Below are 24,364 nucleotides of genomic sequence, written 5' to 3'. Positions count from 1 at the left end.
GGGACAATCTAGTACCACCTTTTGTGCATCCGCACGTGAGATAGAAAACTTTTGTTGTAATGTCCTTGCATTAACATGAAATTCTTTGTGGAAAGCATGTTCTCATTGTATGGCAGAAGCCACAAACATCCATTCCTGTCTAGTACACTGGTCCACTATATCATTGCCTTTAGCCAATGGACCTGGCAAACTGGTATGTGCGTGGATGTGTTGCACAAAAAAGGGATTCTTACGTTGCCAGATCAGTTTCTGTAATTGGCCAAACAATGAGCTAACAGGGCTAGAAGATTTGATGGGCCCTGCACATTCAAGGCTTTTCAAAGCATTAACAACATAACTAGAATCTGACACTAAATTAAATGCAAATGGACAAGCCTTGAAAACTTCAAGAACTATTGAAAGCTCCACCTGTTGAGGTGCACCTGGCAAGAATTGATGCTTTACAGGTTCATTAGAATCCACCATATAAGCACCACAGCCTGTCTTAGACCCATCTGTAAATATAACACTCGCTCCTGGAATGGGCTGGGAAGCAGTTACCTTAGGGAAAACTATAGGATGTTCTTTAAAGAAAGTTAATAGTGGATGTTTAGGATAATGGCAATCTATGTGTCCTGGATAGGTACAACGCAGTATTGCCCAATCATCTATGGCAGCACATAATACCTTGACTTGAGTAGAATCATAAGGAACAACTAGCGTTCGTGGTGATGTTCCAAAATATTGTAAACATTGTTGAATACCCTGTTGCGCAAGTAATGCTACAGCAGTAGGATAATACTCAATTGATTTTGCAGGTGAGATTTTAGTATAAATCCATAACAAGGGTCCTTTTTGCCATAAAATTCCCGTAGGTTGTAACTGGGTAGGCAGAATGCACAGGGTAATATCATCATTATTTTGCACTCTTTGAAGAAAAGCCCTTTGTAACCTATCCTCTAATTTTGTTAAGGCTTCTCGGGCTGCATTGGTTAGTTGTCTCGGTGAATCCAAGGCTGCATCTCCAATTAGAATATCATATAATGGTTTTAATTCATAATTGGCCATTCCTAAACTTCCTCTTATCCAATTTATATCTCCTAATAATTTCTGAAAATCATTCAATGTGCAAAGATGATCCTTCCTTAACTCTACCCTTTGTGGCATGATATGATGATTAGTTATTTTAGAGACAAGATAATTGACAACTTTGCTCTGTTGCACCTTCTCAGGGGCGATACAGAGTCCCTTTTGCTTTAGCAGTTCTACAAGCGAACTATATGCTTCTTGAAGAATGCTCTCCTCTTTAGCTGCTAACAGTATATCATCCATATAATGGAGGCATCTCAAGCCAGGAAAACGTGTTCTCAAGGGTTCTAAAGCAGTAGCTACAAACAATTGACACATAGTAGGACTGTTGGCCATGCCTTGTGGCAATACAACCCACTGATATCTTTTATAATCAGGTTCCTCATGATTAGTGGACGGTAAAGTGAAAGCAAATCTCTCACTGTCTTTGCTATTCAGTGGAATGGAAAAGAAGCAGTCCTTAATATCTACCACAATAATAGGCCAATTTTCAGGCAAGGCTGACAGCAATGGAAGACCACGCTGTACGGGTCCCATAATTCTCATTTGCTCATTTATAGCTCTAAGATCATGTAACAATCTCCATTTTCCTGATTTTTTCTTGATGACAAATATGGGTGTATTCCAGGGAGAAAGGGAGGGTTTAATGTGCCCTTCCTCCAATTGCTCTTTCACTAATTGATATGCAGCATGTAATTTCTCAGAGGAGAGTGGCCACTGAGGAACCCACACTGGCTCCTCCGTTATCCAGGATATGGGAATGCCCTCCTCAGTGGCCCCTAGGAAAAACCCAACCCTTGTTTGGGTTTCCTAGGTACTGCTTGTATTGGCTCCTTTCTGCCTTGTAAAAACTTTCCCAAGACAAAATCAGGATGACACCCCATGTTTTTCATAATATTTTTAGTTTCTTTGGAATATTCATTACTCAACTGAAAGCCCATGGATTTCATAAGATCCCTCCCCCAGAGGGACACTGGAAGCTCAAGGACATAGGGTTGCATAACGCCAGAGTGACCTTCGGAATCTTGCCAATTTAACAAATTTGCACTAATATTAGGAACACTGGCATAACCCAGTCCCTGCAATGTTTGTGAGGAAGCCTGTATAGGCCAACCTCGAGGCCAATCTTTGCTAGCTATGATACTGCGATCTGCTCCTGCGATCCACTACAGTATCCAAATCTAGGTCTCTTCCCAATTTCTCCCAGGAAGGCACTGTGAGGCTTCCTGAAATTGCAAACCAAGGAGCAACTACATCACACTGTTGCAGAAACCGCTCTAGGGTGTGTTTTTTTATTTTCAATTTCTTAGAGAGAAGCAGCTCATTAAGAGCCAGAAAAATTGGGTGCGAGGAGGAAGCGCCCATGTTAGTATATTTCTTTTCTTTCCTCAATTTGAGAAGTTTCTCGGAGGTTTCTCGGAGCCTTTATGGAACAGCCCCAGCCCTCCGGTTTCACTTGCTTGTTTTGTTATTCAAATTACCCGTCCGCTATTGTTGCAGAACAGGTTTCACCTGCTTGTTTTGTTATTCAAATTACCCGTCCGCTTTGGTCGCGGCGCTATTGAATTACCCGCTTTTGTCACGGATCCTAAATTTTTTTTTGAGGACTTACTGGTATACCGCCTGACTGTAAAAAGTTCTGAGTCCCATGGAGAGACGTGGGAGTGTCCCCGTACGTTCGTTTCTTCGTTTCCCCGTACGGACCACCACTTGTCACGCCCACTTCGACCAGCAAGGATGACGCAACAACGGGATTCTTCTTAATACAGTTTATTCAGACCCTTTGTTAGTTGCGTTGTCTCTCCCTGGGGCAAGCCTCTCCCAGCCCCTAAGTAGGTCTGGGCTACCAACCCCAATCAGCCACGTGGGCACTGTCCACAGGTCCACGCATATGCCAGTGGCACACGAATCCAGCCATAGCCAAATAAGGAGCTGTTTACCACAAAGAGTGTTTGCCATCAGGAAGGCAGAGGGTGGAAGCCAGCGCCATCTTTAGGGTGCGGCTACACGCAGCTCTCTACAATTTTCCTGTCACCTTTTCCTCCCTTCCACTTCCCATGTTTGAGGATGTTAAGTGCATATTTCTGAAACAGGAAAACTAAAGGGTTATTGGGAAGGAGAGTTGAGTGGGTGAAGAGTGCACATGGCTCAAATACGAGGTTGTGTTCTAACAAGTGTAGGGCCCTGGAACTCCCATGTTGGGTAACTGCTACCCTGCTTGCTGATCTTGACCAGATGTCCTCCCTATGTTGATTCCACCATGCCAGTCTCCACCCTCCTGAATGCTCACCGGAGGTTCTTTGTCTGTGTATCCTGCATTTGGGTGTTAACAGCTTAGATGTAAGATTGTAAACATCAATAGCGAACTTCTGCCCTCCAGGGGTTCCTCCATTGTGCTGTAAGCCTGTATTTAAGGCCTCCTCCTTCCTTCAATAAATGGCATTCGGCATCTTGCTGACGCGAATGACCCTCCGTCTCTTGTCTCTGTTTTTCAATACACAGCCCCTCTCTCGGACATGGTGAACCGGTGGTGGTAGGGCAGGCGCTACCGCAACAAACAATCAAGCATAGACAAGTTGTGCCCTGGATTGGGGAGTATTTGAAATGAGGGGTTTAAAAGGTCCTTGAGTGAGTGTATGTAGTGAGGACCTGTAGGGGCTGTGAAGCAAGATTCTGTCTCCTGGACAAGCACTTCCACCACAGCTAGGGTCTGGAGGCAGGATGGCCAGCTGATGACCATGATAGCTGTTTGGAGAAATGTACAATGGGCTGTATGTGTGCTTCATGCTTCTGGCAGGGTAGTGCAAAAGCTTAGCACATAGAAAGGGACAGAAAGGCTTGTGTAGGTCTGGAACTGCAGGTGTAGAGGACAGAAGGACAAAGGGAGGGAGGGAATGTGTGTGTGAGTGTGTATGTGTGTGTGTGCGGGGGGGGGGGGGGAGGGAGAGAGGGAGAGGGAGAGAGAGAGAACCCAAAAGTTTTTCTGTCACCTTTATTGGAGAGTTGTGTGGGTGAGGAGTGCACATGGCTCAAATACAACAAATCCTATCATCCTTTCATGATGAAATTAAAGACAAGGGCTGTAGAGATGGCTCAGTGGTTAAGAGCATTGCCTGCTCTTCTAGATGACTTGGATTTAATTCTCAGCACCTGCATGGCAACTCACAATGGTCTGTAACTCCAGTCCCAGGGAATCCAACTTATTCTTATTGTAGTAAGAGTCATTCAAAGATTCTCCAGTCTGATTCATGTTTTGGTTTTAGTAAATTAGAGGCTTTTTATTACAAAAGACTGACCAGGACAGAACCAGAGAAAGTTCACTAGTAAGGCTCTGGCTATTATTAGTCCAATGATTATAAAGGCAAAACCCACAAAGCTGTAATTTTGGGTACCCAAATTATCTCATTCTGTCTGGGTGCTGGAATGGCTTGATTTTGTAACAGACGTTCAGCATTGAAGCAAGCGAGCGTTTAATACAAAAATGGAACTTAGCATTTAGACTGTTTAATCTTGTGAACTGACCCTTGTAAGAATAGCTGTGGCAAGGAAATATTTTGCAGCAATCAGCAGCTGTTAAGAATAGCCCAACTACACCATGAAATTGTCCCCTTCGGGCTAGCAGGAAGGGTATATTCAAGGTAGGCACAACTTCCTTATGGCATATAGAAGCTAAAAGCAATTTTGTTTTTACAAGCCTAGCATAGTACATTATTCTCTAAACATAACGTTCACCATCACACCCTTTTTCTGTTGAAGGGACCAGGCAGGCACACAGTGCACAGAAGTACATGCAGACAAAAACTGGACACATAAAAAAATAAAAAGTAAAAAGTAAAAAGAAACTGAAGGTCACACACGCAAAGCTCTAGGTGCCCACATAGTGGCCCACATCACTGTTCCCAGCCCTGGGGAGGCAGAGGCAGGCTGATCTCTGTGAGTTTGAAGCCAGCCTGGTCCACAGAGTGAGTTCCAGGAGCTATGTACAGAGACCATACCTCAAACAAAACAAAAGCCAAACAAACAAACACGCCAGAAGAGCAAGCATGAAACTTTATTCTTGTGTTTGGAGCTGTAGTTTCCAGGAGGGCTGAGGGGAGGACCATCTATCTCTGTGTCCTGTCCTCCTGCTTCAGCCTCTGAACTACTGGTTATGCCCCAACCTCACCCCTGCTGGGTGTGTGTAGCCATAGGGCTGAGACTCAAGACTTCTTGCATGCTAGGTCAGTCTCTGTGAACTCAGCAAATCTCTCAGCTCTAAATTCTTTGATACACACCATAACTTCAAATATGAGGTAAGCATCCAGTGATGTTTTATGAGAAACAGTTATTTTGACTCATGGGCATTGTTCATGACATACCCAAGCTCCAGAATTTTAACTCATTTGTATATAATTTGAATTTTGGCTTTGAAACTGTTGCCTCCCATAGCATATTGTATTATTCTTATAGGTTTAGATCTGATTTTTTTACTCAAATTCTTAATAGTTTTAAAATGGAAAATTCATAGTAAAGCAACTAGCAAACAGTAGATATAATAGTATAAGAGTTTGAGTTTTTGTTTAAAGGGATGAAACTATAAAATGAGAACTTTTTAAAGAACTTTTTTCATAATGCAACAAGGAAGTAAAAACAAAATTATAAATCATGCAAGGGACCCACTCCTGAATGCCAGGGCAAAGGGCAGGCCACATGTGCAGATTGTAAACAATACTAAAAGCATCCTGGGAGAAAGGACAAAAGCGAGATTTCTCTGAGCTGTCAGTATATATAGACAAACACTGTTACTGGCTGAGAACATTGCCTGGGAAGCAATGGGAAGATGTTTATGTTCTTTCAGACAGGCTCCTCAGCACGTTGAGGTGATCCCATAAAAGTCTGATATCTTTGTAGTTTTTTCACCATTGCAAATGCCTCGTGCCCTATTGGTACAAGGAGACAGCACAGGACAGACAGCTCTTTCAGAAGGAAATGAGATGACGTAATGGAGCTCTGCCTTCCACCTTTGGCTCCCTTGATCACAGTCTTCTGACTCCATTGATGATTCAGAAGATGAAAAGTTTTCTGCTAACCACTTATTCCTCTGCACTGCCCCTGCAGATTCTGTTAGCTCAAAAGTAAGAGTATCTTGAGGCGTACCTATTTCTGTCTCTTTGAAGTATCAATATATTTCTAACCCTTTAGACCCAGAGTTGGTGATAATTTTCCTTGGAGCAAAATATGTGCAGAATATGATCCTATTCCCTACAAGATACTTAGGGACAAGCCATCTCCTCTTACAGACCTACATCTCCATGTATGATGGGATTGTTGAGAGGGATAGCTGAAACAGAGCATCTGATCCCCCAGGACTATTCCAGGTCTTGTTAGAACCTGCTGATGAATCCCTTCATTTCAGGACTTGGTGGCATGAAGAGATTGTGTCTCCATCTGGCCTTTATTAGAAATGCTGTCCTTTGACAACGCTAGCAGAGAACGTCAATGGGCTCTACACTCAGTTCAAACAGCAAAAGGCACCTGAGAGGATAACATGGAGCCTGCAGTGACTCTGGGTCTCCAAGCTGCTTCCTCCAAGAGAGGAGAGTCTTCATGCTCTTGGGACTCCTTGCCTTATGCCTGTGGTCTGTTTTTGTTTCTGCCTTACCAAGCCTGGATACTCTGGCTTTTGTTTCTACTTTTAGGTTGTACAGACACAGATACCACCACTTTCTGAGTTCCTTAGATGTCTGGTTCAAATGTGCTTTGGATATGGATAATATTAAAACATATGTTGTCATGTGATGCTTCAGCTCACTGAAAAGCTGGCTTTGAGATGGGATTTGACCCATCTACTTCAGACCCAAGCATGTTTATCTCAAAGTTTCTTTCAAACTCTGAGACTAAGGCTATCCCTTTGACTCTGTGACAGGCAGGGAAGGGGGGAGGGAGAAAGAGAGAGACAGAGACACAGAGAAACAGAGACAGAGACTGTACACTTGTGAGCACATCTGGTGATGGTAATGAGAACTACTCTGTATGTTTATCGGTGCTTCTCTGTCCCTGCTTTGAACCTTGAGCTATCTTGGAATAAAAGCTTCAGAGAATCCCATAAAAGGGCTATGGAGCAGTAATCACCTGATTCTGTCAAATCTCAAATTCCTCTTCACTTCCTTGGCTCTAGTCACTAGTGAGTCTTGTTAAAGAGAAACCTCAACTGAGAAAAGGCCTCCATCTGATTAGCCTGTAGACAAAATTGATGTAGGAGGGCCCATCCACTGTGAGTGGTGGTTCTCGGATGTATAACGAAGCAGGCTGAACAGTCCTGGAGAGCAAGCCTCTAAGCAACGTTCCTCACGGCTTCTCCTCCAGTCCTGCCTCAGCTCCTGCTTTGATTTCCCTCGGTTTTGGACTATCATCAGGAAGTGTAGGGTGGAGTAGATCTTTTCCTCCCTGTGGTGGTGGAACACGAAGGGCTGCCATAGACTCCTGCGTTTGAATGCTTGTCCTATGGAGTGACTCTACTCGGGAGTGTGGCCTTGTTGGAGAAAGTGAGTCACTGTGGAGCTGAGCTTTGTGGTCTCATAGGTGCTCAAGCTAGGCCTAGTACACAGTTGCTTCTGCAGCCTGCAGATCAAGATGTAGAATTCTCAGCTCATTCTCCAGTACCATGCCTGCCTGCCTGCATCCCACCATGATGATAATGGACTAAACCTCTGAAACTGTAAGCCAGCTGCAATGAAATACTTTCCTTTATAAGATTTGCCATGGTCAGCAGGGTGGCGGCGGCACAGGCCTTTAATCCCAGCACTCAGGAGGCAAAGGCAGGTGGATCTCAGCATGATCTCCAGCATGTGTGGCCTCTTGCTTAAGGTGGGCAGGGTTGAATTTCCCTAGGCTTCTGTTGCTCCTCCAGAGAATGAGGCCTGGGGGCGGGTTCAGAAAGAAGCAAGTCCTCTGGCTCTGCTGGAAATTGGGGAAGGGGGTTGAGGTCAGTGGGGAATGGAGCTATGGTGAAGTTTCCAACATAGGGGAAGTTGGGATTGCAGTTGAAGAGCACATAACTGAGATAGTCTGAGAGTGGGGCCTGACTTTGAAGCAATTTGCAGATGACTCTTGGAAAAAGGGCAGGGTCCTTAGCATGTGGGAATGTGGTGGGGTCAGAGATACAAGATACACACACATCGGGATCAGAAGCTTGGAGTAGGGTTGGTACTGAAGGGTTGGTACTTCCTGGGCCAAGGTCCAGGCTGTAGGCGGAACCTGATATCTGTGGATCTGGGTTTTGGGGGCTTCCTGGCATACTTCTCACTGATCCAATCTTCCCACCCACCTTTCTTCAGCTGAAGTGGTGTGCTTGGGTTGCCGTCTACTGTTCCTTTATCAGCTTTGCGAATTCCCAGAGCTTGGAGGATGCTGGGGACCAGCCTCAGCAGTTTCGAGGGTCTCAAAGGGCAGGGATGTCTGGCAGGTACAAGAAAAGACTCGGACACACGAGTTGGTGCAAGCTGACAAGTCTTGTCAGATGTGGCAATGTGCGTCTTCTCTGCTTCCTCCTAATCGGACTCAACCCCAGTCTTTTATTGTAATAATACAAGGAAAATTGGGGATGAGAAAATTCAACAGGTGATTGGGTATTTCACAATAGTTTCAAAAGTTCTTTTTGGAAATCAGCAAAGTGTACCCTGTGCCCATAGAAGTTCCCAGGCAGAAAGCTAAAACATACTAGGTTAATAATTATCATAACATCTGAGGTTAGCACCCCAGAGGCCATCTACTTGTGGTTTCTGAGAAAGCACAGAAATACAGGCAATGGTTTAAGGTGCCAGAGTGCCAGCTTCCTCTCAGCTTAAGCTCTTCCTTACCTCTCTGTAATTGGTCAAGTTGTCATCTAACTAGTTCTGGGCAACTCTTGTCTTTTATCCCATCTATACGTCTCTCCATCTACAGTTTTCTGCCACCAGCTTTCTGGATTTTTTTCCCCATGACCTGCATAACAGCTTTAACTCCTGCCATTGTCACGATCTCAATGTCATTTCTAATTTCATGGAAACCACTGCAGGAGAGAGAGAGAAAATCATAAAGAACAAATAGAGTGGGAGGATCACAAGAACCAGTAACAGTTGGATGGGTGAGAACATGACATGCATTTGCCACAAGGGACACAAGGGTTGTTTTCTCCCTGGCTCACAGAAGGCATGTAGCTGGAGTTTTTCTGTGTCCACCCAGCTCCTGCAGCCACTTAGACCCAAGTAAACACACAGAGATGTATATTACTTATAAACTGTTTGGCCATGGCAGGCTTCTTGCTATCTAGTTCTTATTATCTTAAATTAACCTATTTCTATTAATCTATAAGTTGCCACATGGCTTGTGGCTTACTGGTACTTTACATCTCACTTCTCATGGCCGTGGAGGGCAGTGTCTCCTGACTCAGCCTGCCACTTCCCAGAATTTCCCTCTCTACTTACCTAGCCTATACTATACTTCCTCCCTGGCTACTGGCCAATCAGCATTTTATTTATCAGTCAATCAGAGCAACACATTCACAGCATACAGAAAGACATCCCCAGCAAAGGCAGGCTTAGTAGAATATCCAGCATGGTAGGCCCGGAAAATGTCCTCCTTCTCGGGTACCTCCAGCACAGATTGCACTGGCAACATGTCGGGCTTTTCATATATGCCCTCTCTGGCAGGAGGACACTAGGCAGATCATGAGTAGCTTCATGTGAGGATCCTGAGTAAGGGGATGGGGTCCCATGCCTGCTATCTAGGACTGACACCTCTTTTCTGTCTCAGGCTCTCAATCTCTGCCGTGGTGATGTCCTATCTGCAGAATCCTCAGCCCATGACGCCCCTGTGGTGATGCCACTAGAAGGCTTGGATCCTGGACTCCTGCCCACCTTCTCTCTGGCCTAGCCTTTGACTGCTCCAGCCTGCCCTTGGCTGCTGTGTAAACTCGCCTGAGTGTTCTCTCTGGTGGCCCAACTGAATGGAGGGAAGATGCCCTTTCTTTGGGGTCCTGCTTCTGCTTTGACAAAGGGGTAAACCCGCAGACTTCCCTTTTATCTCCCTCCCCTGGCCACTGTTATGAGAAACACTGTTCATGTTTCTAGTATTCACTTGTTTTCTTGTTGAAACCAGCTGATAAAAAATTTTCCACTCTGGATGGCGTGTATTACTTCTCTTTTGTTCGTGGGGTGCTCTGCCCAGTGAAGACCGGCCTGTGTGCCCTTACCCTCTTGAGCTTTTTTTTTTTTTTTTTTTTTTTTTTTTTTTTTTACCAGTTAATGTTCACATTTCTTAAGGCTCATGTCTTGTGTTATGCATCAGGGGCAAGACAGTTATTTCCACATTAGGGTGACTGTTGTCCCAACCAACCTGACTAATCTTGGTTTTGTTTTCTTTTTTGTTTGTTTGTATATTTATTAACCTACTTGTTTATTTTGAGGTGCTGGGTATGAAATTCAGGATTTTATACGTTTTGCACAGCTGCAATACTGTAGAGCTACATTTCTAGGTTTTATTTATTTGTGTATTCCTATATGCCTCTGGCAGGCCTGGCAATCAATCCTGCATCCTAGGATGGGAATATTCGTGCCCTAAACTTCAGCATGCTTAGATTACACCTACACACCCACACACCAAAGTCTGGCCCTGGGATTTCTCATTAGAGCAACAGATTAATGGGTAGACTGGCTGGGTTTGGGAAGGGTATGGAAGAATCAGGGTTCTTCCTCCCCTACAAGGCCCTGTCAGCTCACAAGGGGATCAGCTTCTGTCCAGACCCGGCTGGGTGCCTCATCTCTGTCAGTTTGTTAAAGTCCCAATCCTCAAGCTGGGAGGTGGTGGTGCGCGCCTTTAATCCCAGCACTCGGGAGGCAGAGGCAGGCAGATCACTGTGGGTTCCAGGAAAGGCACAAAGCTACACAGAGAAACCCTGTCTCCAAAAACCAAAAAAAAAAGAAAGAAAGAAAGAAAGAAAGAAAAAAAAAAAAAAAAAAAAAAAAAAAAAAAAAGTCCCAATCCCCACAAAGGAGACCAGAACTGTTTTCCACTCCAGCATCTAGACACGCTTGGCCCCTACAGGACCCAGCCCTAAAGAGAGCGCGATATCCTAGAGTCCCATCTACACTTCCACTCCTTAGGAAACACTGCTGTCCACTGGAAAAGTCGAATCCTTTGCTCACACTCATTATCAAAGCCTTACAGCTAGTCTTCAGCCAAAAGAGCCCTGAGTGGAATTGGGGTTGCAGGGACAGACACAGTCCTTCCCTGTGCTCCAATTCGTCAGTACATAACTCCACAGCCTCAGTTTGTAGGTGGCCGAGGCCCTGCCCCCTTCCGCGCTGATTGGCTGGCTCGGGTTCTAGGGGCGGAGCGTTCGCGGGTACTTAGCTAGGCTAGGGAACCCTGCAGAATTGGCATCCCTGGAACTATGGGCATCCCACCTTTTGCCTCTGGTGTCTGTGCTGGTGGCAGGAGTGCTGGGTGGCTCTGGATGGTCTCCTGCACCCTAGGTTCGCCTGTCCTGCCTATTTCCTTTCTCTTTTGGTTGTTATTGGCCACACCTGGCGCTTGGGCCACGGGTTACAGGGTGAAGTGGGGCCTAAGGGCGGAAATGTACTTGGGCTAGAGTTGAAGCAGAGGTGTGGGTGGCACTGATCCATAGGTGACTGCTGCTGATCTGATGGTGTAGTCTAAGTGCGTGCATTGGGTCTCTGGAAAGGTCTGGCGTGCGTCTGCGAACAGGGCTGCATGTGATTGTATCCACTTCCTGTGACTCCAGCTGGTGTGCTTGGACTTTGCATGCATTTAAATGTGATTAATGGGGCGATAGATGAGCAGTCACTCCAGACAGGGCTCTAAGCTTGCACAGGTTGTGCTTGCTATGGTTCCACTTGCAAGGACTCGCTTTTTGGTGACAGTGCACTCCCCAAAGCCCCTCTTGGGGCAGCAATGCTAGAAACCCTGCCTTGCAAATCCTATTACATCACCTGAAAGAGCTTCCCCTCTTCCCTTTCTAGAGTTATGTGAGCTGGGGCGCTCATCCCCAGCTTCATCTCTGTTCAGGTTGCCTGGAGTCCTAGTTTGGCCTATCAGCTTCCTGGCTCTGGGTGCAAGTCAACTCTATACCATGCCTCCGTGTGGTGTCCCTGTCTGTTAACTAGAGCTAATATTGCCCCACATCTCAGGCTGGTTGCCAGATGTCTGCAGTGCTTGGCTCACCCCAGCTACTACTAAAGTTGTTACTTTATGAAATCTGCTCCATGGGGTCTGTGCAAAGTGGGAATTGTGTCTATGAGCACAATACTCTGTGTGTCCTACCTGAGGCAGCCTGGGACAGATTATGGCTCTTTGACCTGTCACTCCAGACTCAAGACTTGTGCTTGTACTCCCTGCCTGCTTTGTAATGGTGGCCATCAAGCCTACGGTCTTGAACATGCTAGGCAAAGATTCTACCTCAGAGCTCCCAACCTGCTGGCTTCTCAACTCTCGGATACTGACGGGGAATGTGTATGTTCTGGGGTCTCTGTGCAGACATGTCCCACAGTGAAGCCAGGCATGCTCAACGTGCACCTGTTGCCTCATACACATGATGATGTAGGCTGGCTGAAGACAGTGGACCAGTACTATTATGGCAGTGAGTAGAGAGTGGGGGCCCCTTCTAAGTTTTTCAGGGACCTGGACATTGGGATGAGAACAATGAGTCATCTGGACTCTTGTATCAAGGTATGTCTCCTAGTGGTCCCTCACTGCCTGACCTTCATGTCCACAGTCCTAAATGATATTCAGCATGCGTCTGTTCAGTACATCCTAGACTCGGTCATCTCCTCTCTACTGGAGGATCCCACCCGACGCTTCATCTACGTGGAAATGGCTTTCTTTTCCCGTTGGTGGAAGCAGCAGACAAATGCAACACAGGATATCGTACAGAAACTGGTGCGCCAGGGTGAGCATGCCCCAAGAAGTGAAAGGAGGAAGCTCAGTCCAGCTTGATCTCTGAGATTATTTATTACTGTTATTTATTGGGACACTGTCTTATTACATAGCCCTTCCTGGCCTGGATCTTGATGTGTACATCAGGCTGGCCTTGAACTTGTGGAAATTCTCCTACTTCCCTAGTGCTTGAATGAAAGGCCTGGGCTACCAGGCATCTCCGGGATTTTTATCACGTCATAGTGTGTTCACACTGTACCTATAGTTCTACCTGCTTAGAATCTCTCTTCATGTGGAGACCTGTGTCTCACAAGGCCCTGACTCCAGTGGCTTCCCAGGAAGTCAGTCATGCAGATGTAAGCACCCTGGCTTGGAAACTCCCTTCCCCTCCAGATTCAGTAACAGTATGGTCTGTTTTCCTAGACTTGCCCAAGAGGGCCCTGTTCCTAACAGATACTCTTTCCCCCTTACATTCCTTGTACAGGGCGTCTGGAGTTTGTCAATGGTGGCTGGGTGATGAATGATGAGGGAGCCACCCACTATGGTGCTATTGTGGACCAGATGACACTTGGGCTACGCTTCCTGCAAGACACGTTCGGTAGCAATGGCCGTCCACGTGTAGCCTGGCATATTGACCCTTTCGGCCACTCTCGAGAACAGGCCTCTCTGCCCAGCCATCCTATTTTCTTTTGGACCTGCCCCTTAGCTTAACTTCAAGTGTTCGTCTGGTTGCTCAAACCCTGCCCCTCTCTGGCAATTTCGGGGACTGGACACTGGCTTGCTGAGACCCCACCTCTTGGGTGAATTTGACTTCTGTGAGTTGAGTTCAAGCCCTGGTCCGTGTCCCAGGGCACCACAGGTGTGAACTGCTTTGCCTCTCTCCAGCTGGTTTGCTCCCTTCCCTTGAGCCTGCTAGGGTTGAGGCTACCACTTGACAGTGGCCAGTGTTGCTACCCTGCTTTAAAACCAGCTGCATGTCTGTGCTGACCATCCCCACCTCAGACAGCAGAGTGGAAAAACCTCCTTTTTGCTCTAACATAACCAGGGAGGTGGAAGGGGGTTCAGCTTTAAAGCTGCCTCTTCTTTGCTGACCCTTCTCGAGCTTAGAAGAACACATCCAGGCTTTGTGGGACCCATGCCTGTAATGTCAGCACTTGGGGGGCTGGTGCAGGAGGACTGTGAACTTGAGGTTAGCATGGCCTCAGACTGAGACCCTGTCTCAAATAAATCTAGCTTTATTAATTTATTTTTTTAGTTGTATTATTTAATATATATGGGTGTTTTGCCATGCCATGTATTATTTAACACACACACACACACACACACACACACACACACATACATACACACACACATATGAGTGTTTTGCCTGCATGTATATCTGTGCACCATGTATGAGCAGTGCCTGCAGAGGAGGGTTGTAGGGTTGTAGGATCTGCTGGAACTGGAGTAATGGATGGTTGTGAGCCACCGTATAGATGTTGGGGTATTGAACCCTGGTCTTCTGGAAGAGCAGGTAGGGCTTTAACCACTGAGCCATCTTTCCAGCCCCGGCAAAACCTAGTTTTAGTTGTGCATGCTTCCTCTGTGAATTTCCCAACTGGGCAAGAAGGACCTGCACTCACCCACTCCATCCCTTCTTCTGCACTTCAGATGGGCTTTGATGGCTTCTTCCTTGGGCGCATTGACTATCAAGATAAATTTTTTCGGAAGAAGGAACTGAAGATGGAGGAGGTGTGGAAGGCCAGTGCCAGCTTGAAGCCCCCAATTGCTGACCTCTTTACTGGTGAGGATGTGGGAGGGTAGGGGAGTCACACAAGACTTCAAGCTCAGAAGAGTCCAGGGGTTATTTTGTGATAAGCTGTGATTATCCTAGAATTTTAATGATTTTTGAGCTGGGCTCTGTGTGTTCTTTTTGTACTAGCCCTTTCTAATTCAGAAGTCTGTTCTGGGGGGACATGGCAGGCTCTGACCCCAGGGCAGGTCTGGGTGCTGAGTCCAATCTGGTTTACAGGTGTGCTCCCCAATAATTATGACCCACCAAAGAACCTGTGCTGGGATGTGCTATGTGCAGACCATCCCATAGTGGAGGATGCTGAAAGTCCTGAGTACAATGCAGAAGCTTTGGTCAGTTACTTCCTGAAGCTGGTCTCTTCACAGGTAACACAGATATGTAGACCATGGGCCATAGCATGCAGGCACAGGCACCTAACCTTTCCCAAAGCCCAGGGGAATGCCTTCAAGGGATTTCCCTTTGGGATTTATTCTTCATTAGAAGGATACTGAAGGAGCTGGAGTGATTGCTCTGCACTGAAGAGCACTTGCTGGTCAATTATGAGGACCAGAGTTCAGATCCCAGCACCACCCACATTATAATCTAGTTCTCAAACTTAACTCCTCTCTGTCCCTTCTTCTGCAGTTTTCTCATTGTTCTCTCTTAGTTCTTATTCTTTTGTTCTTACCAAGCATGTATGTGTGTGTGTGTGTGTGTGTGTGTATGTGTGTGTGTTAATAAATGGGATATATTAACTACTTGTTGTAGATGTAACAGTCTTATTAAATAAGAAACACAGAGCCAAATGCAGAGTTAAAAGCCCAAGAAGTCAGAGCAGTAGCTAAGAGCTGAGACTAAAACCCTTTCTTACCCTTCACTGCCATCCTTCCCCTCAGAAAGAGGCCTACTTACTGTGTATCTGTCTTTTTATTGACTTTCTGTTCTGCCTTCTCATTGGTTGTAAACCCAACCACATGACCTCCTCATCACTGCCTGTCTATACAGACCTCTAGGTCTCTATGGTTGGTATTGAGATTAAAGGTGTGTGTCTCCATGCTGGCTGTATCCTTGAACACACAGAGATCTGCCTGTCATGTGATTGGGATTAAAGGTGTGCACCACCACCCGGCTTCTGCTGTGGCTTGCTATTAGCTCTGCCCCCCAGGAAACTCTGTTTATTAACATACAAATAAAATCACATTTTAGAAAAAAGGAAAAATGTTATAACTAATATAATAAAAACTATATACAAAAGTACAATAACCATATACCATATATACAAGCAATAAATACCTAAACAACGTCTAGTCCATTTGCATTTGACAAATTCAGAGAAAGTAATTCTATTATTTATCCTATTTTGGTAAGTCCAAAATGTACCTGATTCACTTTCTATCCTAACTTATTTTACTAACAGAACTATCTTATAACGTCTTTCAAATTTATATGCTTACTTTTTAGTGCGTTTCTTTTCTAAAATTCTTAACAAAGAAAACTATAACTATCTAAACTTTAACCATGACTATCTAATCTTCAACTATAAGTAACTAATTTTCAACTCCCTCAGAGACCCAAGAAGAAAATAATATTACCTAACAAAAATAAAAACAGAAAGTACATGCAAGCAGCTTCCAAAAAAAATGTTAGTTGACAGAAACAGCCAGCTGCCTGGACAGTCACCTGAAGTTTCTCCGCAGTGTTGGGGCATCATCTTCAGCCTATAGGCTTAGCGTATCTGACAGACTCATTTGTGAACTAGGATGTACACAAGGTCAACAATCAACCTCACATTTAGTAAGAGCAACCCATGTACCAGAAACACCTGAATTCCACTAGTGTCATGTCATGATTCAGGATTTTAAATTCTGGAAATTTTGTTGATGTTTTTTTTTAATTCAGCTGTCCATTCTTCTTGGCTGTGTGTGTGTGGTTCATCTTGGCATCCTGTTCTTCTCCATATCCCTCTATTAAATGCCAGTCTATCATTGAGAGTTTAGACTCTGTCAGCTTAGTTACTCTTCAAGAACAACTGTTTCAGCTGCTGTTCCACTTCACATCAGAAGCCATCTGTCCACTGCTGGTTCAGCTGCCTTTGAACAAATGGGCCCGGTACCTTTTCTGGATTGCAAAGGCCACTTCAGGGATGGTGTCATATTGTCCTGGACTCAGCAGATGCCTTTTGTTAAAGCCACAACCACACTTATCTTGGCAAGAATTGGTAGTCCTTTGTTTTGTGTCCTGTCTGTCCTGTTTGTCAGCAGTTGATTCGAGGATACTTTGTTGTCCAGTGGCTAACTTTTGCCACAATGAAAGTTAACTTCATATGCAGTTTCTTCAACGCCCATATTTTCTCTGAAGTAGATTGTTACTGCCAGGAGCCGACATGTTTCACAGACATAACAAAAAAGAAAAATTTTCTAAGTTATTAAAACATTTTAAATGCCATATTCTGTAGATCTCTGAAGGGTTTGAAGATGACCTGACTATCTAAAATAGATATGCTCAATCTTGAAAACATACCTAATATGACTATAAGTTCTATTGTAATGTCTAACTACTAACTTTCATTTCTTTTTATCCTAATAGTTGGTAATAATAACATTCAAGATCAGCAAATTGCATTACATTGTTAAATGAACTGCATAAGTACAATATCTTGAACAAGATTAGAAATATATGTATAGCATTTTCTAACAATATCAATCTCAATATATACCATTTGTATACAATATACAAAGATCCAATCCAATGTAAAGTATTTAAAAATTGTAATTGTCTTTTAAAATAAATTCAATAATCTATCTTTTTATCTATATTGTATCTATATCTTCTCTTTATTTTTCTGAGTAGATTCAATAATCTACCCTCTATTCTATCATTTCTTTGTATCTTTTTTTTAAACAATGATCTTAACTCTAATCTCCTTTGCTTAACCCTTTCCTAACCCTTAACAACAACTTGTAACCAACCCTTCTAAACAATGAAAATTATCCCAGACCCAAAAAAACCACCCGCCCCACACCACCTCTTTGGGAATGTGGGAATCATCATATTCTTAAAATTGCTTCTTCCTGGATATGGGCGAAGGCATCTTTATTCTGAAAAGAAAAATTTTGGGTTAATTGTCAAATTCTATGAAAAGTAGCTATATCCTTTGTTGTCTAGTCTGTGTATAATGCCAAAGTTCAGGGTTTATCTCAAGTCCTTATTCAAGCAGTCTTTGAAACCAGATCATCTCAGCTAGCCCTCTCAAAATTGCTCTGAGCACTTTGTAGTCCAAAGCTGATATGTAGATGATGTTTGTCAGCTTAGTAGTAGTATTATTGTCCATGTGGAATTATTGTTGTTGTGGGGCCCCATCTTCTTCCTGGAGACTTCAGTTGATGTTAGGCCTGGCCGTGATTTCCTGCAGAAAACTGATAAGAGATTTGAACACAAAGACATGTATAGGCAGCTAATTGAAGCCTTTTTTTCTAGAATTAGTTAGTACTCTATATGACCATTAATATCTTAACAAAGTTTAAAATATATATATCTTGTAAATTTTGATTAAAGAATCTGAATAGAATCAAAGAATTGAGATTAGTAGTAATAGAATAGTCCCTTAATTAAATTGGTTTTTCTCCGCCCCATATAAGAAGATGACTCTTTCTTCTGGCATGATACAAGGACTTCACATTTTACTTTAACAACATGCTTGAGTTTAAAGAAGGAGAGAGCCATTCTCCAACTCCAAACCAACTTTAAATTTTAATTGAACTGGGACTACAAGAAGACCAATAGTGTTAAATTTCTTTAGAGAAGAGCAGAAATGAACATTTAGGAAGACTTATGAAATTTTATAGATGATATACCAATAGGGCATTTTACTCTTTTTTCTTGGGACATTTTTATTGATGATTTGTCCTTTTTCTTCAGATATCTCATTTGTCCAGAGTTCTTCAGATTCTGTAGCCTTCATTCTCCTCAAAGACAAAAACAAAAACCTTTCCCTAAGACTAATTTTGGGGAGGTTCCATTTTGACAAGTATATCTGATTAAATGTAAAGGCATGTGTTAATGGTCTAAGTTAGTTTAAATTGGATGGTCATGCTGGTTGATGAACTATAACCTCTTCTAATTAAGAGGTCTCTTTTGTTCAAATGGAACCTTTATCAATTTTAATGGTATTCACAGCTTATCTTCTCCTGTAGTAACAAAAGCAAAACCTTGTCCCCAACGTAACACACATCCTGGTTTCCATTCCGAGGTCAGCACATCCTTAGAGTATATAGGCTGATTTAATTCAGTTCTTTCTGTTATCCAATGTCTCTCTGCAGCTGTTGTTCCTTTCTCATTAGCATTCAGAAAATTCAAAGTTAATAGAGCATTGTGCAGTCTATTTCTGGGGGTTTTTGTTACCCCTTTCTGTTTATTTATCATGTCCTTTAGAGTTCTGTTGGATCTTTCTATAACTGCTTGGCCTGTAGGATTATGTGGTGTACCTGTAATATGCTTTATATTGTAATAAGCAAAAAAACTGTTTCACTTTACCAGAGACATATGCTGGAACATTGTCAGTTTTAATTTGTGCAGGTATACCCATGATGGCCATAACTTCTAGCAAATGAGTGATTACAGTATCAGCTTTTTCAGAACTCAAAGCAGTTGACCATTGAAATCCTGAATAAGTATCAATAGTATGGTGTACATATTTCAATTTTCCAAATTCTGCAAAGTAAAACATGTCCATCTGCCAGATTTCATTCCTCTGAGTACCCTTTGGGTTACATCCTGTCTGACTGTAAAAGGAACAATTAGGACATTTCCTTGGCATGTTGCCAGGTTTTGGAAAAATACCTTTTTAAACCTTTACTATTCACATGATGTTTTTTATAAAATTTTACAAAATGAGGCCTCTAGCACATTTCCTATCAATAATTTATCAATCTCATCATTACCTTGTGCTAGAGGGCCTGGCAGACCAGTATGGGATCGGATGTGAGTTATATATAAAGGATGACTCCTTTTCCTGATTGTATTTTGTAACTGAATAAATAGTGAAGTTAATTCTGACTCATCAGGGATAAATTCTGCAGTCTCAATATGTAATAGCACTCTTTCAGCATACTGAGAGTCAGTAACTATGTTGAGAGGTTCTGAAAAAAACATTAATACCAACAGAATAGCATATAATTCAGATTTTTGAACTGAATTATAATGACTTTGAACCACTTTACTTAAATTTTTTGATTTGTAACCTGCCTTTCCTTATTTGTTTACATCTGTATAAAATGTTCGAACTCCAGATATGGGTTTTCCCCATACAATTCAAGGCAAAATCCAATCAGCTCTCTCTCTCTTTTTTTTTAAATAAAAAAATTGTATTTACTTAGAAGCATTCAGAATGTCAACAAAACAGCTGCAATTTTTTTTTTTTTGCAATTACAGAGTGGTATTCAGTTAACAGAACAACAGTTATCTTCTTATAAGCTGCATCAGAGACAACTGAAAATGAAAACAAAAACAAAAACAAAAAATAAAACAAAAACAAAAAAACCCTACCATCCCCATATAGAACTAATTTGTGCTGTGCACCAACAAGAACCTGCTTTAAATTTCCATGCCAGTTTACATATCCCAGACTGTACCAGGCAAGGTTAGTGGCTACTGAAAATACCACCAGGACAGGGCTAGCTAAAGACACATTCGATAGTGTGTTAACTATACAAAAAAAGACACTGTACAGTTTAAAAACAAATCTTACACAGCCTAATATTTCATTTTTTTTTCTTTAAAAGGAGTGAGTTGTGTACAGGGGGTTAAATGAAAAAACTGCGCTAGAACCAACTTATTCATCATCATCATCTTCTTCCTCCTCGTCTTCCTCTTCTTCCTCCTCTTCCTCATCCTCTTCATCCTCCTCCTCATTTCCTCTTCCTTCTTTTTCTTGCTCTTTTCAGCCTTGAGACCCCCTTCTAGGCCGCATCGGGTTTTCCTTTAGCTCTGTAGCAGCGATATCCTTCTCATACTTCTCCTTCAGCTCGGCAGCCTTCTTCTCGCAGGGCTGCCTGTCGTCAGCAGCGGTGTTGTTCCGCATCTCCCCCAGCTTCTTCACAACGTCCCCGATACTCAGAACAGAACAAGAAGAAGGAAACTCAGTTTCTTTTTCTCCTCTTCCCATCCACCCCCACCCGCTTCTCTTCTACATGGTCCTTTTCCGTTCCTCTTGTTTCTTCTTTAAAAAATGTTTAGTTATTTTATGTGTATGGGTATTTTGTGTGCATATGTATCTGTGTACCTTGTACATGTCTGGTACAGAGGCCAGAAGAGGCCATTGCATTCCCTGAACTGGAGCTCCAGATAATTGTAAACTGCCGTGTGCTGTTGGGAATTGAATTTGGGTTCTCTGGAACAGCAGCTGGTGGCCTTAACCACTGAGCCACTTCTCTGTTTGTCAAGAGACAGAAAGAATCTCACTCTATATCCCTGGTTGGTCTTGAAGTCACAGAGATCCACCTGCCTGTACCCTTGAGTGCTGGAGTTAAAGTACTTCCTCCTCCTCCTCCTCCTCCTCCTCCTCCTCCTCCTCCTCCTCCTCCTCCTCCTCTTTCTCCTCTTCCTTTTCCTGTTGGGATTCATGTATGAGTTTCATATATGCTTGGCAAGGGCCTCACACTCCAGCTCACTCTTCCAGTTTTTTTTCTTTTCTTTTTTTCTTTTTCTTTTTTTTTTTTTTTTGATTTATGTATTTATTATGGATAACAGTGTTCTGCTTGCATGCATGCCAGAAGAGGGGACCAGATCTCATTACAGATGTTTGTAAGTCACAATGTGATTGCTGGGAATTGAACTCAGGACCTCTGGAAGAACAGCCAGTGCTCTTAACCTCTGAGCCATCTTTTCAGCCCCCCTCTTTCAGTTTTAAAGACCCTTGTGATTATTCTGGGTGTCTAGTTTAAGGTCAGCTGACAGAAATTCCAATTCCCTTAAAATTAAAAAAATATATCATTTTGTCTCCAGGCATGGTGGCACATGCTTTTCATTTTAGCACATGGGAGCAGAGACAAATTAATTTGCCTTTTGGTAGTCTGACAGTGCTAAAAAATCCCAACCACCCCCCCCCCACAGTTTCTACCTATAATGGCATACTTAACTTTCCCATAATTAATTAGTTAATTAATTAATTGTTTTTGAGACAGGATCTCCTGCAGCCCAGGCTGGCCTCTGCTTGCTGTGTAGCTGAGAATGACTTTGAACTTTCTCTAGGCCTGTACCTCTGGAGGGTTAGGGTTACAGGTGTGCTGGGGGTTAAACTCGGCTCTGTAGGAGCTAGGTGAGCACCGTACCAATGGAGCTACACACGCCCAACCTCTCCCTGTTTTCAATGATAAAGTTGGAATTATTTAAAAAGTTTTGTAAACCAGCTAGGTGCAGCTGCCCATGCTTCTTGTCCCAGATACCAGGGAGGCTGAGGCAGGAGGATCACTGAACTCAAAAATTGTAGGTCAGCCAGGGCAGCTGGATAACATGGGGAGATTGTCTCAAACAAAACAAATGAAAAAGAAGAAAAATTGTATAAAATTATAGGATCATCCCTGAAATCCTTTTAAGAGTGACTGACAGTGTGTGGTCTTGGCCAAGACATGTGCCCACATTTGACTACTGTTTTGTACTCAGAAAGGGTGTTTAGGGGCTGGAGAGATGGCTCAGAGGCTAAGAGCATTGGGTGCCCTTCCAGAGGACCCATACAGTGGCTCACAGCCATCTGCAATTCCAGTCCCAGGGAACTTCGGACTTTCGAGGGCATCAGGCATGCAGGTGGCGTATGAACACACATGTAGGCAAAACATTAAATATAAACGTTAAATAAAGAAATAAGAAGAACAACAACAAAAAATGTAGAGAGCTCAACCTGTTGGATGCCTGTGGGCCCTGGGAAGGTCCAGATCCTGAGGCTCACACACGCCTTTCCCCAGCAGCAGGCAGAGGGGAGCAAGGTCCATGTTCTCTACTCCACCCCTACGTGTTACCTCTGGGAGCTGAACAAGGCCAATCTAACCTGGTATTTGAGGCAGGGGACTGGGGAGCTTGGGGTGGGGTTGGCGTGCTCCCTGGGTTGTGACTGCTCTCAATGCCCTGTGCAGGTCTGTGAAGGAGGATGACTTCTTTCCTTATGCCGACGGCCCCCACATGTTCTGGACAGGCTATTTTTCTAGCAGACCGGCTCTCAAACACTATGAGTGCCTCAGCTACAACTTCCTGCAGGTGAGTGAGCATGTGGGGACCCAGGAGGCCCAGAGAAGCTGCTGCCTAATATAGCCCTTTCTCCTCCTCAGGTATGCAACCAGCTGGAGGCACTGGCCGGTCCTGCAGCCAACATGGGACCCTATGGCACAGGAGACAGTGCACCCCTTAGTGAGTGTCGTCTGTGGACCATGGAATTGAATGGGATGAGAGAGGGAAGGGTTGAAGCTAGAAACCAAAAGCATTCCTAGGGCACTTTACTTTTGGTGGTGCTGGGGATAGAACCCTGGACCTCTTGAATGCCAGACAGGACTGTACCACTGAGTGCTGAGCTACATCCCTAGACTTTGAGGTTCTACTTTCTTTTTTTTTTTCTTTTTCTTTTTCTTTTTTGTTTTGTTTTGTTTTTGTTTTTCGAGACAGGGTTTCTCTGTGTAGCTTTGCGCCTTTCCTGGAACTCGCTTTGTAGACCAGGCTGGCCTCGAACTCACAGAGATCCTCTGGCCTCTGCCTCCCAAGTGCTGGGATTAAAGGCATGTGCCACCAATGCTCGGCGAGATTCTTTCTTTTAAATTTATTTTTATGTGTTTTTCCTGCATGTGTATTAGTGCACCACATGCATATCTGGTTACTTTGGAGGCCGAAAGGGTGTGTCACATTCCCTAGAGCTGACGTTATAGACATATAGACACTTATGATATTGGGAGTCAAACCCTGGTCCTTTGAAAGGTCAGCCAGTGCTCTTAGCCCGTGGGCCATCGATGGCTCCAGCCTTCCAGACCATTCTTAAATCTCCTAAGAACCCTGTTAACCTGCACCCGACCTTTTGTGTGTGCGTCCTTGGTGGTGGGGCTCAGAGTTCTTTGGGAGATGGCATCCCACTGATGTTCTGTTGGCAGAGGAGGCAGTGGCGGTGCTCCAGCACCACGATGCGGTCACTGGTACTGCACGGCAGGGCGTTGTAAATGACTATGCACGGCAGCTGGCAGCAGGCTGGAGACCCTGTGAGGTGTGAGGGGCAGGACTTTGAAGGAACTAAGAAGGGCATGATCCTGGGTGATGGGAGGGCCCCAGAGTACTCTTAGGGGTGGGATTTTGGGAGGAGGAGGAGGGGCCCGTGCTTGGGAGAGAAGGGGTGGGGCTTACAGGAAATGGGACTGGATCTCAGTAGGAGAGATTGGGTCTTGGTAAGGGCATGACCAGGCTTCCAGGGGTGCAGACCTTGGGTGCAGGTCTTTTGGTGATCCTCACCAGGTTTTGGTGAGCAACGCTCTGGCGCAGCTCAGCTTCTACAAACAGAACTTCTCCTTCTGCCGCGAGCTCAACATCAGCATCTGCCCAGTCAGCCAGAACTCAGAGCAAGTGAGTAGGGCTGGGAGGCAG

At 44.1% G+C, this 24,364-nt stretch overlaps 1 protein-coding gene across 1 annotated transcript in view; it reads left to right on the top strand.

The window, feature by feature from the left end:
• The first annotated feature begins 10,209 nt into the window (after positions 1–10,209).
• LOC118583889 (lysosomal alpha-mannosidase-like) overlaps positions 10,210–24,364 on the top strand; it is a 28,740-nt gene continuing 14,585 nt past the window's right edge. Inside the window, 11 exon segments of the mRNA XM_036187636.1 lie at positions 10,210–10,216; positions 11,298–11,431; positions 12,583–12,685; positions 12,821–12,994; positions 13,466–13,641; positions 14,635–14,767; positions 20,717–20,855; positions 22,882–23,002; positions 23,074–23,152; positions 23,881–23,990; positions 24,236–24,343. Coding sequence (XP_036043529.1) covers positions 10,210–10,216; positions 11,298–11,431; positions 12,583–12,685; positions 12,821–12,994; positions 13,466–13,641; positions 14,635–14,767; positions 20,717–20,855; positions 22,882–23,002; positions 23,074–23,152; positions 23,881–23,990; positions 24,236–24,343 — 1,284 coding nt within the window.

Source organism: Onychomys torridus, chromosome 5, assembly GCF_903995425.1.
Source record: "Onychomys torridus chromosome 5, mOncTor1.1, whole genome shotgun sequence".
NCBI lineage: Eukaryota > Metazoa > Chordata > Mammalia > Rodentia > Cricetidae > Onychomys > Onychomys torridus.
The sequence above is the reverse complement of the archived record's forward strand: the minus strand, read 5'-3'. Positions and strand labels throughout refer to the sequence as shown.